This window comes from Motacilla alba, chromosome 2 (genome assembly GCF_015832195.1).
Source record: "Motacilla alba alba isolate MOTALB_02 chromosome 2, Motacilla_alba_V1.0_pri, whole genome shotgun sequence".
In the NCBI taxonomy this organism is placed as follows: Eukaryota; Metazoa; Chordata; class Aves; order Passeriformes; family Motacillidae; genus Motacilla; species Motacilla alba.
The window spans coordinates 3,076,055-3,088,681 of NC_052017.1; the positions used below are offsets into that span (position 1 = coordinate 3,076,055).

At 39.5% G+C, this 12,627-nt stretch overlaps 1 protein-coding gene across 11 annotated transcripts in view; it reads right to left on the reverse strand.

Moving 5' to 3' along the window:
• ADCYAP1R1 (ADCYAP receptor type I) overlaps window positions 1–12,627 on the reverse strand; it is a 149,751-nt gene that overhangs the window by 51,651 nt on the left and 85,473 nt on the right. For all 11 annotated transcript variants that reach the window (XM_038128749.1, XM_038128748.1, XM_038128747.1 and 8 more), the window contains one exon: window positions 4,670–4,777. In XM_038128749.1, coding sequence (XP_037984677.1) covers window positions 4,670–4,777 — 108 coding nt within the window. The remainder of the gene's footprint in view (window positions 1–4,669; window positions 4,778–12,627) is intronic.

Consider the following 12,627-nt stretch of genomic DNA (forward strand, 5'->3'; position numbering starts at 1 on the left):
CAGGGCTTTCCTTCCCTCAGTTTCCAAGCAGGATGTCGGAATACTCATCCAGGCAAAACATCCTTGAAGAGAAATCTGGACCTTTGCATTGATCTTTTGCCTTTTTGACAGGCTAATGCAATTTCCAATTTCCCTCTGCTGCAATGCTGACCTTAATTTCAGCAGTAGCAACAAAACCCTGCATCTTTTACCTCAGTAGAAAATAAGCACACAATCTTCCAGGGATATTTGGGTTTTTAGGAGGCCCCTGATCTTTATCAGTCACGTTTTCTTCCCGTCTAAACAAAAAACTATCAATACATGACCCAAACTAATAGAAACTGTAACTTGCAAATATTTCTAACAGCTTTCACTTTGGGAAGTCAATGACTTTTATTGTATTTTCACCCAGTTTGGGGGTTTTGTACCATTTTCCCATGCCAGCTTTTAAAGGTTTACAAGACTGTCTCCCTGGAAGGGACACAAAATGATTTGGAGATAGAGCATCACTTCCCTTCTCATTAACTCTTCTCTTGTCATCCTATTCTAATTGATTAGGGATAAATCTGAACTCAGGCACAGACTGCTTCCCAAATCCAATTAACCCCGTGTTCATTAATCCCACTGTCCACCCTCAGCATCTCTAGTGCAGCACTTACGAGGCTTGGGGTTCTTACACAATCAATTAATCAATTAATTAGTACAACAAAGTACTTGAGTGTTTCCCAGTGTTTTAAATGGGATCAGTGACAGACTACTTCCAGTTTCTTGGGATAACAGAGCTCATTGCCTGAGCACTGACTGTGTTCAACCAAGAGAAGCAACAAGCCAAAGAGTTTGGTTCTGAAATGTGAGCATAGGATGTAATTCCCTCTTAAACTCTCCAATACATGATTACACTCTTTATTCTACTGGATTTTAATTAGGAACCCTTAATCCTGGTGTCAATATAGGATAGGTTTTATGCCTTTGGTAAAAATTAGAATTTTCTCTGTTGTACATAGTGAACCATGTTTTGTGGTAAATGTAGCAAGGAGCATCCTAAACTGAGCACCAGATAAACTACCTGAATTGCTGGAAGATTCAGTAAGAGCTGCTCATATTTATTACTTGGATTTGTGAATGAAAGTGTTTTCCAAACGTGGAGCATATGGCAATGCTCAGAAGCTGTCAATTATCCTTTGTATTATTTCTTACTGCAAATCAAAGGACTGAAAATATGTTCATTTCTGAGCTGGTTATTGAGTTTCATTTGGGTGTGTTTATACATTCCAGAATATTTCAGCTGTACAGTGCCAAGCAGAAAAAGCCACAGATTTTGCTTCTGTGGACTTCCATTGCCAGGCAGTATCACCTCTGTCTGGAAAAAAAAAAAAAAAAAAAAAAAAAAAAAAAAAAAAAAAAAAAAAAAAAAAAAAAAAGGGGGAAAAAAACCAAAGAAGAGAAAATTCTCCAGCTGGGAGTGCAGATCACTGTGTTAGGGCCATCTCCAGGTCTTGCTGTGTCCTACTGAAAGATAACATCACAGCTTGGCATGGTTTTCTTCTTTTTTACCTCTTCAAACATGCCTTAGAATGCTTTAAATATATCCTGTTGTAGAGTGGCTGTTTCTGGAGCCACTGCTGGGAAGGCACTGGAGAATTGGTAACATACAACAGAGAGGTGATGGAAGTGACAGCTCCTGGTGGAAATAATGTTTGATGGATATCAATCACAGAAATCCATGTGGAAGAGGGAAAACAGTTTTTGGGAACTATCTAGAAGGAAAGGCACTGTAATCCCTAATTTACAAGAAGAGGAAAGACTCAGGAAGTAAAAAGCTTTTATCCATTGGAGGAAAGGAATCTCCAGTGGAGAGATTTTGTGAATGATATTTTTGTTCACAGCCTGCATCTGAAAGGAAGGAAAAATTCTTTCTGATTCTGGAAGATCGGAGAGGTGAAATGAAATTTTAGAAGGCAGGGTTGCCAAGCACAGAGAATTTCACTTTGAACTTTCTGCAGGAAGTTGGCAGCAGCTCAAAAATTACTCTTTGGTTTAATTGCAGTGAAGGTTAAAGCAGAGCAGATTAAAACCAGCAACAGCTGGTATTTTTAGCTAAATACACAGCTATTTTCCCAAAAAGCATCCCTCCAGATGACAGCTTAGTTAGTTAATTTTTCTTTTGTAGTCTCTTTTATTTTTTTCCACATTTTACTCCATTTGGAAATCAGACATCCAAGTAAAGGCAGTCAGATTCCGTTCTGAAATTCCCAAAACAAGCAGTGACTTTGCTCACCTCCAGACAAGCATTGAAAGGGGTCGGAGACAGCATCTTCTACAAGAGCCCAATGATTTCTATTCACTGAACCAGAAATCCATGTGATCACTTCACAAATTCACATCTAAATTTAAATATCCAAAGGCAGGGGAGATATTTCCCACCCACTCTTTAAGATCAGGACACCCCATGATTGCCCTGGGATTATGTTGTGCCTTTAGGTGCTTCAGTGCACAAACTTTTTAAAAGTATCATTTCAAGTTATTGTTGCATTTGTAAAAATTATCTATAACTATATAAAAATGTTGCTGTACTAGGAATGATTTTGCTATTAATAAATATTAGTGTCCATGCCCAGCCTAGCTCCATATTCTGGAAACACAGCAGCAGCCAGAGGACACTATAACAATCCCCAAAATGTGATTATCCATGTCTTAGAAACATTATAGTTCTGTAATAACCCATTATTTAGGGAACCATCATGAAATGTGACTTTTTTCATTAAACCCTCATTGAACAAATGCACTTGGCTAATTAAAATTAGCAGCAAAGCTGATGCTGATTCACCCAGGAGAGGGAATGGGATGTTGATAATTGGGATGTTGATAATTGCACCTTGGGGTCAGCAGTGCAACCCCAGCCACATCTGCTGAGATTTCCAGCTACTCCAGGTTAAATGTTTATTTGTTTATCTAATGAATGATGAATCTTGGGTGTGTTCCTGGTGAACAGATGTTCAAAATCCCCTCAAACCCAGCCCTACATGAGATAACAGCTGTCACTTTTATTGGGGATCCCGTGAGGAGATAAAGAAATGGGACATATGTTTCCACTGGATAGAAAATTCTTCCCTTAGGGTCGTACTGTCACCCTGCCACAGGCCAAATGGGAAGTACAGTGTGTGGGGAGATCTGTAAATCCTGGGAAAATTATTAAAAATATTATTTTAGCCCTTTATTTTAAATAAGTAAAATAAATAGGGCAATAAATAAATAAAAAAAAGCTCATATATATAAAGTTATATTATAAGCTTATATTATATATATAATACAATATTTAAAATATAAATATTATATCATATATCATAATATGATATAAAATATACATAATATATAATACATTATATAACATCTAATATTACATATATTATATATTAATATATTAAGTATACATTATATATAATACATTGTATAATATCTAAAATAATATTTATTTATTTATTTGTTTGCTCATCCAAAGGCTCTATCATTTTTACAGAAGAAATTATATTTTAATGCAAAAAGTTTGTATTATTTTGATTTAAATAATTTATGTAAATAAATAAAATCTTTATTTAAATAATTTTTAAATAGAAGCCATGAATATAATAAAGACAATGAAAAAATCCTGGTTTTATTTAAATAGATAATTTTTTTGTTTAAGTAGGCATAAAATAAATAGAATAAAATCTAATTAAAATAATTTAATATAAATAAATAAATAAAATTCTAGTTAATTTTTTTCTATAAGCAGGTAACTATTTACTTTAACCTGGAACAGGTCAAATTGAGTTAATCTTGTTTCTAAAGTGGGTCATGGGTTAGGTGACATTGGTGATGCCCATCCTTGGACATTGGACATGCTGGAATGGATGTGTTAAAAGTGAGGATTTCAGAATTCCTGGAGCTGTGTATGAAACACTTTCTCCTAAAAATGGTGCTCTGTGTGTGTGGCGATGCAAAAAAACCCCAGATTTTGGACTCAAGGCTGCAAATGAATAATTAATTGGTAAAATAAACTTTGGGAAAAAGGATCCATGGTGATGAACTTGTTCCTCAAAGGACAGCGCTAATTAAGGGATCTGCAGCGGGTGCTGGGAGCAAATGGACCAATCTGTGTTAATTAGCAGCACAGGGACAGAAGGATGTTTATGTCTGTGTTTATGTTTATGTTTAAAAAAATCATCACTCAGAAAAAAATGATGGAACTTCTGCCTCTCTCCAGAAATCTTTAATTCCCCCCTGAACCCCAGCATGGAGCTCCTCACTGCTCATCTCAAGCCAATGTTCTCCTTCAGCACAAGCAGAACCTGCTCTACATTTCAATTATTTCCTAAAATAGATTCCAACTGCGTCCCCCAAGACCCAAACACAGATTTGGGTCCCCAATGAATTCAGTGAGACCCAAGGGCCGAATATTCCCTTTAGCAGCTCAAATTTGTGATATTTTCATGTTGTGTAGTCTGTGAAGGCTTTTTTTTTCACACCTTCCCTCCCACCCCGTGCACACTCACGGATCTACACACAAATACCCTGCTTTTCTGTGATTTATTTATAACTGGAGCCCAGCTGGAGAGGTTTTGATGTCTTAAGATCTAAGTGAGGTTTTACTCTCGTGCTGGCCACGAGGCTTTACCAGGCAGAGGTGAAGAAGAAAGAGAAAATACTTTACCATCTTCAGAGATGATAAATCTGAAGAGTGCAGGACACTTGACAAAGACAATTTCCCCCACACTTGCAGGTTTCCAGCATGTGATATTGTCCCACATTCCTGGGCAACCTGTGGAAGACAAGGAGGGATAAAATATGTTAGTGGTGGAAATCCATCCCTTTCCTCACACTGTTGCTGAGCTTTGTGGTTGGTTCTTCCTTCTATAAATAAAAATATTCCTGTTTAGGATAATAAACAGTGTCAATTTTCCTGGGAATTTTTTTTTTCCATTTATAGGAATAGCATAAAATCCTTAGTGGCATCACACAGTAATGGCCAGACTTTAGTCTCCCAGAAGATGACATTCCTTAGTTCCAATTAAATCACTCCAACATGCCTAAAACAATTTTTTCCTTGAGATGAAACCTGCTGCCATTTAGTTATCCTTCAGAAGTGCTGGGATAATTAAAAAAAAAAAACAACAAAACAAAAACCTTATGGATCATATCTTTGATTGAATTATATGAATTTCTGTTGGCTTTAATCCTTGGGAATGTTTGGGAACTCGCTCAGCTTGGAATTTGTCTGAAAACTGAAAAGCAGTTTCTGCTTCATCCTGCAGCCATTTCTGTGGAATTGTGAGACAAACTCACTCTTCCATCCCACTTATTTTCTTAAAAAAATGTCCTTCCTCACCAAAGAACTGTCCTAACATCATTCATTATTTTTATTGCAGCCTTTGCTCTGGAGAATATAAACTCACAATGTCAAAAGAGGATTTTTTTGACCTCTAATAATTTCTTCCATGAGCTAAAAATAGATTCAGCTCTTTAATAACAGTTCAAAGATGAGGCTTCAGGTAACAGTCTTTGAAGCAAAGGTCTGAGTGGTAAAAAAATCCCAATTTCCTGCTATGTGAATGCAGGAATAGGAGGTGATGTGACAGTGGATGGGAGTTCTCTTCTCTTGGGATATAAGAAAAAATAATTTAAAATTTATTTTAAATACAGTGAAGGAACCCAGCTCCTGCTTCTTTCTGGTCTCTGTGCCAGAGGTGTGAAAAACTGGCTTTCAAGAAGAATAAATCTTCCTGTAATTCTGCAAACACCATCTTACCAGCTTACAAACCTAGAAGGCTTATCTAGTGCACACAAAAACTCAGAGCAATCTCTCAAATTTCCTACTAATACTTTTAAAAAAATAAATACTTAGTGAGTGAATCTCAAATAAAAATCATCTTTTGCCTCAGCAGGAAAAGAAAGAAGAACCAAACCTAAATATTTCCTCTGTTTATTTGCATTTGATGTTGAGATTGAGCAAATAATCCTATCAACTGAAAAAGAGCCTCCAGCTCCATGATTTTCCACGAGGTTTTCTGTCAAAATTCTCTCCCTTTGACTGCGTGCCAAGGGAAATAAAACCTTCAGGAAAAGCAGATAATACTTCCAAGGATTTCTGCCTGGCATAAGTCCAATATAACGAGATGTGGGTGATGAGCTGGTAAAAGCTGTGTGGGCTCCCCCAGCTCTGGTGACTCAGCAGGTCCCCATCAGTGGGGGAGGGATGTTCTCAGCACTGGATTGGGTGTCTTTTTTTTTTCCCGTCAGCTTCAGTGGTAGCAAATCCACTCCTGTTTTGTTGGTTTGGTTTTTTTTTTCCCAGTCCTATGTTTTATTTTTCTCACAAAAATAGAAGGCTGAGAGTACCACGTGTGGTGAGCAGAGAAGCTCTGAGTAAGTTGGTGTTTAAAGAATTAGGTCAGTGTCAAACAACATTGTTGTGATGTTCAACATCATAATAACAAGACCCACCAAAATACAAAATTGTGTCAAAAATCTCATTAAATCATTACAGGTGCTGGAAAAAAAAAAAAGAATCCTTTACATTTGCCTGTCTACCTCTCTTTTCCCACTCCTATCCCAGATTGTTTCCTTTGCCAGATGAGGATCTCATCCCATGAATGCTGTAAGTCACTAGAATATTTTTAAAAGTCTCAAAACCTGGGGTTTGAAAGGTTTGGACTCTCTCAGCACAAGCTGGGGTTGTTGGGGTGTCCTGTGCAGGGCCAGAAGTGGGACTCAATGATCCTTGTGGGTTCCTTCCAGCTCAGGATATTCTGATTTCATGATTTTGTGATACTGTTTATGCACTAAGGATGGCAATCACGACCACATTGAGTGCTGTTAGATTTCATTATCTTTGATAGTTTGTGTCTGGCCATGCGGCAGGAGATGCATTTTCCACGTAAATCTGAGGATTGCAGCAACAGGTTTATAGCTCACTGAAGTGTGGCACTATGTACAAAAGTAAATTATGTGTGAACATCCACATTAATGAGACATTTGCTTACAAGAGATTCTGGAGATAATCAGTGGTTAATAAGATCTTTGGAGAAACACCTGTTGGTCTTGCTTGAGTTAACTGTATTGAATAGGAATAGGAAAAACTTTCTTATTTCTTATTATTATTTCAACAGAGATACCTTCCAATATTATCCAGCAATGGATAATGCAAACCAGAGAAATGCAAGGATATCCTCAGGCTGCAGAATAGGAATATCCAGAGTACAAATATCTCATGGTAGTGTGGATGAGATTCAGTTATAGCAGGTGGCTGATTTTGTGGCAATTGCATGCAGAGATAAACACCAGCCCCATTTAAAAAGAAATTACAAGTTCATTGTGTTAGAAAACACTGATGTGTTGACACTGGGAGAGAGGGAGAGAAGCAGCAAGTCAAGTTATTTACCTTAAAATAGGGGAGAGATGGAGGTTGCAAAGAATTCCCCATCAATAAGAATATTGTCTGATCCTGCTTGGAAAAGTGTACTTGAAACAAATAATTTAAAACAGCAAGGAAAAGGATGACAACCAAAAAATAAATAAAAATTAAATGGAATAACAGGGCAGCGTGCAAAATCTCCTTACATTTGTAAACCATGCTGCAGCCAGGAATTCCTGCTGGGTGAAATCTGCCCACGGAAATCAAAGTGACTTGAGTGTGAAACTGCCCAGCAGGAACTCCTCTGGCACTGACAGGGTCTCCCCACTGCCCAGTGACGTAGGGATGCCAAAGGAGGCTTGGAAAGAGGTGGCTCACACACTTCAATTGAAGCTGGACAAATTTTCCTAGTTTTTAGCATCTTAGGAAATCAGTAATAACAAGGAATAGTTTTAAAGTATAAGATTTCACTTGGGAGGGGATGAAAAAAAAAATTACAGGTAGTGATCCTGAAATTAAAACAATCACAGATTTATAGAGGCATTAAGGTTGGAAAAGCCCTTTCAGAACTTTAAACCAGCACTGCCAAGTCCACCACAAAACCCTGTTCCCAAGTGCCACATTCAAATGTTTTTTGAACACTTTCAGGGATGGTGATTCCACCACTTCCCTGTTCAGCATGTTCCAATGCTTGACCACCTTTCCAGTGAAGAAATTTTCCCCAATATCCAACTTAAACCTCCCCTGGCACGAGCCAAGGCTGTTTCCAGAAAGCAAAAATCCTTTTTTTTTGCAGTCTGCACTGCAACCTGCAGCTGGAATTTGGGGAACACTGTAGGGTTCACCCCAGGCATCAGAAGTGGTGCAGAACTTGCCAGCTGGTCCTGGATAAGGGCTTCTGTCCTTCTCATAGGATGGGCAGAGAAATACTTATTCAGTTATTCCACTTATTCACCCCTCTCCTTTGAGGGATGGGTGATCCTTTGGGATCCCTATCCCATGCTGCTGACTTTTGAGGAAACACAAAATCATGTAACTATAGGTTAAGTCTGGATCACTTGAACTTCAGATGTCTATTTTTTTTTTTCCTTACCCATTTGCACTGCTCAGCAAAGCAAAGTTTCCTCTGTAGCTCAGGGAGAGAGACTTTCCAGACAGGAATAATCCCATTTTAAGGTGGCACTGGTGGGGAATCACCCTGTGAAGTGGGCTTGCATCTTCTCACTGACTGCACTCAGTAGAAGGAGGGTAAGAAGAAGCTTAGCTTAGACAGCTGCTTTTGAAATGTTTTTTTGTTTTTTTTTTTTTTTTTTTGGTTTTTTTTGGGTTTTTTTGGTTTTTTTTTTTAATGTTTCTATTACCTACAGGTGCTGTGTGGTCTTTTGGGGTAGAAATGGACCACCTCTGTTCTCTGGTTAGAGGGATCACCAGTGGCTCCACAATCTCCTTTTAGACACTTCCCGAGGCTGGGAAAAGGAGTCCAGCTGAGGGCTGGGACATGTCCCTGAGGACCATGAACCACAGGCTGCTTTTAAAAGCCCTCATGGTCACTCCCTACATCTCTGCCTCAAACTTGTAGAAGGGGAATAAAATTCATGTTTAGACTGTGAGCTCCCTGTTACTGGATCCACTTTGTACTTTTACTTCAAAAAAGAGTCCTTTCTGCTGAAGCACAATGTTTATGTAAATTTTATATGAATTTCCATGTGAATTTCAGATTGTGGATTTTATATCAATTTCATGCCAAGCCCATGACACCCAAGTTTTGAATTCCACATTGTTGAAGCTGAGGGAGGTGCCTCACACACCTAAGGATGGATCTGACTTGTCAGCCACTGCAAAAAGAGCAGCTCTTTCAGAAAAGGCCACATTAATAACAAGGAAACTACAATTATTTACCATTGCAGAGCATTCTGATGAATTTTTAAAATTCTACCCAGCATTAAAACCATTCTAGTCATCCTGCCTCCACAGAGGTCCTCACAAACCTTGTTCCCATTTTTCATCTCACACTCTCCTTAACCTGCTACTCCTGGCAGCTGAAAGGCTCCCACTTGCCTGAAATTTCTGGACAAGCACCAAGAGGGAGAAAAAAAATTTAAAAATCCCCAAAGCAAGCCATGCTGGCAGGAGAGCAGCTCTTCTGAAATTGCTGATGGTTCTCTTGCCTGGAATAGGAAGAAAAACCCTCAAAACAATATTAGGATTGATAACATCAAGAGCAGTCTTTTAATGAAAGATTTCAGGCGCACAAAATATCCCTATGAGCAGGCACGGCATTGGATTTTCACAATTTTTAGAAGTTTCATTAATTAGGTTATCTAGAAATTACATCCCATAGGATGGGGTTGTCCTGGTAACCCACCCTGCCCCACTGGAGACCCTCCAAGGGGTTCTTAACCCTCAATCTTTTTATGTCTCCCAAGTGCTGGTGCAAAACAGGGCAACTAACTTGTTAGAAATTATATCTTCTTCTAGAAATTCTAAAATTATTTTCTCTAGAAATTCTAAAATTAAGCTTTCTCTCATTCCCTTTTCTACCCAGGGGAAGAAAATGTGCATCTCCAGGTGATAATTTATCTTAGAGCAGGTTGCCCAGAGAAGAAGTGGATGTCCCACCCCTGGAAGAGTCCAAGGCCAGGCTGGATGGGGCTTGGAGCAACCTGGGATAGTGGAAGATGTCTCTGAGACTAAACAGAATTTTAGGAAGGTGATACAATGTGTGAGAAAGGGTAACTACTGTTCTAAAGTGTAAGAAAGCGCTAGAAAATCTACAGCTAGATATTAAAAATCTACAAAGCCACAAATATATGAAAAAGCTAAAAATCTTAAGGCATCCATCCCTTATATTCCATTTCTCCTCTGTCTAGGACTGTCTTGAGAGTCACAGTTTACTAGTGGGTAGATAAAGAAACAGACTTTAGGCAGCGCCATAGGTGAAGTTCACTGAATTGAAGGAATGGACCTTAATTTAAACCTCCTGAGGACAGGGCCTGTTATCTTCCATCACCATGGAGTCACTGTGTCACCAGGACTGTGTAAAAACTCGTTTTGGTGGATTTGTGACCTGTTTTCTTAGGTTCTTTGTAGATTTATGTCCTGTTTTCTTATGGTGCCTATACCTCCATCTCCTATGTACAATATCTATATTAAAATCCTCTTTACATCCTCTTAGCATCCTCCCATGTCCTCATCTTGCCCTAGGGCAAAATACTTCCTCTCATCCCTGACAACTTTTTGGCAAGAGAAGGTGCAAAGCAGAGATGTTTTTTTGGATGGCAAATCCCTGTGGAGTTACTCTCTATTTACTCATTCCTTCCTCTAAATAAAGTGGGTAATTCCTACCTGTCTCCTTCTCTATCAAAATTATTATTTTGACATTTTTCTTATATTCAGCACCCCTTTTTTAAAAATGGGGGACTGAACAAAGGAGTAACACTGCAATGGGCAATGGAATTTATGGATTCATACCTAGACAGGAGGTTAATAGACAAGAATTTGCATAAAATTTGTTCCCTTGGCAAATCAAGAAAAAAATATAATTACATAAATGTTAGACTTCTGTATTTTTCATGTAGGGAAATAAAGGCCTGAGATGAAAATCCACCCTTCTGGCTTACAGCATTCAGTTTGATTTTCAGTTCCTCTCCTCATTTATTGGTTTAAAATATCACCTTCAAGGTCGTACTGCCTTCAGGAGAGTAATATCAAAGGCAAGGTAATGTAACAAACCAGCATATTAAACTGAATTATGTGGTGCACAATAACTTCTAAAGGGCACACTACATATAAAGCCTTTCAGAGAGAGGGGAATATGAGATAGGAGCTCTCTGTTCCTTCATAAATCTGTGTAAATACCAAAATAAATAAGGGCTTGAGCGTGGCCTGGGTATGGGGATATGATTTCCAAAAGTAATTGACATTTCAAAGTGCAGGTGTCTTTGAGGAGTTCCTGTCAATGAAATGTTGTTCCTGGAGGTGTCTGGAGGTGGGCACCAAGCCTGGAACTTTGCCAGACCCAGCACCGGGCACTGCCAGCCCAGAAAGCCAAAAGCAAGGTGGGCAGCAGGACAAGGGAGGGGATTCTGCAGCTCTGCTCTGCTCTGTGAGATCCCATCTCCAGCACAGAAAGATGTGGAGCTGCTGGAATGAACCCAGAGGAAGCCACAGAGATGCCCCAGGGCTGGAGCCCCTCTGCTCTGGAGGCAGGCTGGGAGAGCTGGGAATGTTCACCTGGAGAGGAGAAGGTCTCAGGGAGAGCTCAGAGCCCCTGCCAGGGCCTAAAGGGGTTCCAGGAGAGCTGGAGAGGGACTGGGGACAAGGGGTGGAAGGACAGGACAAAGGGAATGGCTTCCACTGCCAGAGGGCAGGGATAGATAAGGTGTTAGCCATTCTTTACTGTGGGACACTAGAAGAGGTTCCCAGAGCAGCTGTGGCTGCCCCTGGACCCCTGGCAGTGTCCAAGGCCAGGCTGGATGGGGCTTGGAGCACCCTGGGACAGTGGAAGATGTCCCTGCCCACGGTAGGGGGTGGGATGAGATGATCTTTAACGTCACTTCAAACCCAAACCATTCTTGGGTTCTCAGATTCTTTAATTTCGTTTGAAAGTCCAGACCACAATAGAATAGAAATTTAACACCAACTGGAATTTCAAAGTTATAAGAGAGAGAAAGTTTTTGGTTTTTTTTTTCCCCAGTTCTGCTCCTGATAAATTTTGGAATTATGAGAACCAAGTCTGTTTTTTCATCTGGTCATTTGGCCCCGTTGTTACACCAGGAAGTATTTTTTCTATCCAAGTTACGCTGTTGCTGCCCAAGAGGCACCTTGTGCTGTCTACCCTGGTATCCATTCACCTCATCAGCATAAAAGGTACCTCTAAGGGAAGTTCTGCATTTGTTTTACAGTGCACAAAATAAATTTAAAAAAACCAACAAAACCCAAACAATTGTTTTGTCTCCCTGCTCTGTGCAGAGAGCTCAGCATCCCCTGATATGAACCCCGACCCACACACTAAAACAGCACAGAATCTATACAAACAGCACAGAAAATATCAAAGCTAAACCTGAGGCATCACCCCGAGCCCTATCCAACCTGGCCCTGGACACTTCCAGGGATGGGACATCCACCACTTCTCTGGGCAACCTGTTCAAAGACAAATCATCAGCTGGAGACGCTTATTTTCTTTCCCTAATTAGAAAAGGCAATGAGAGAAAGCCTAATTTTAAGTTTAAACCAGCTGGAATCAGAGGAATTCCACA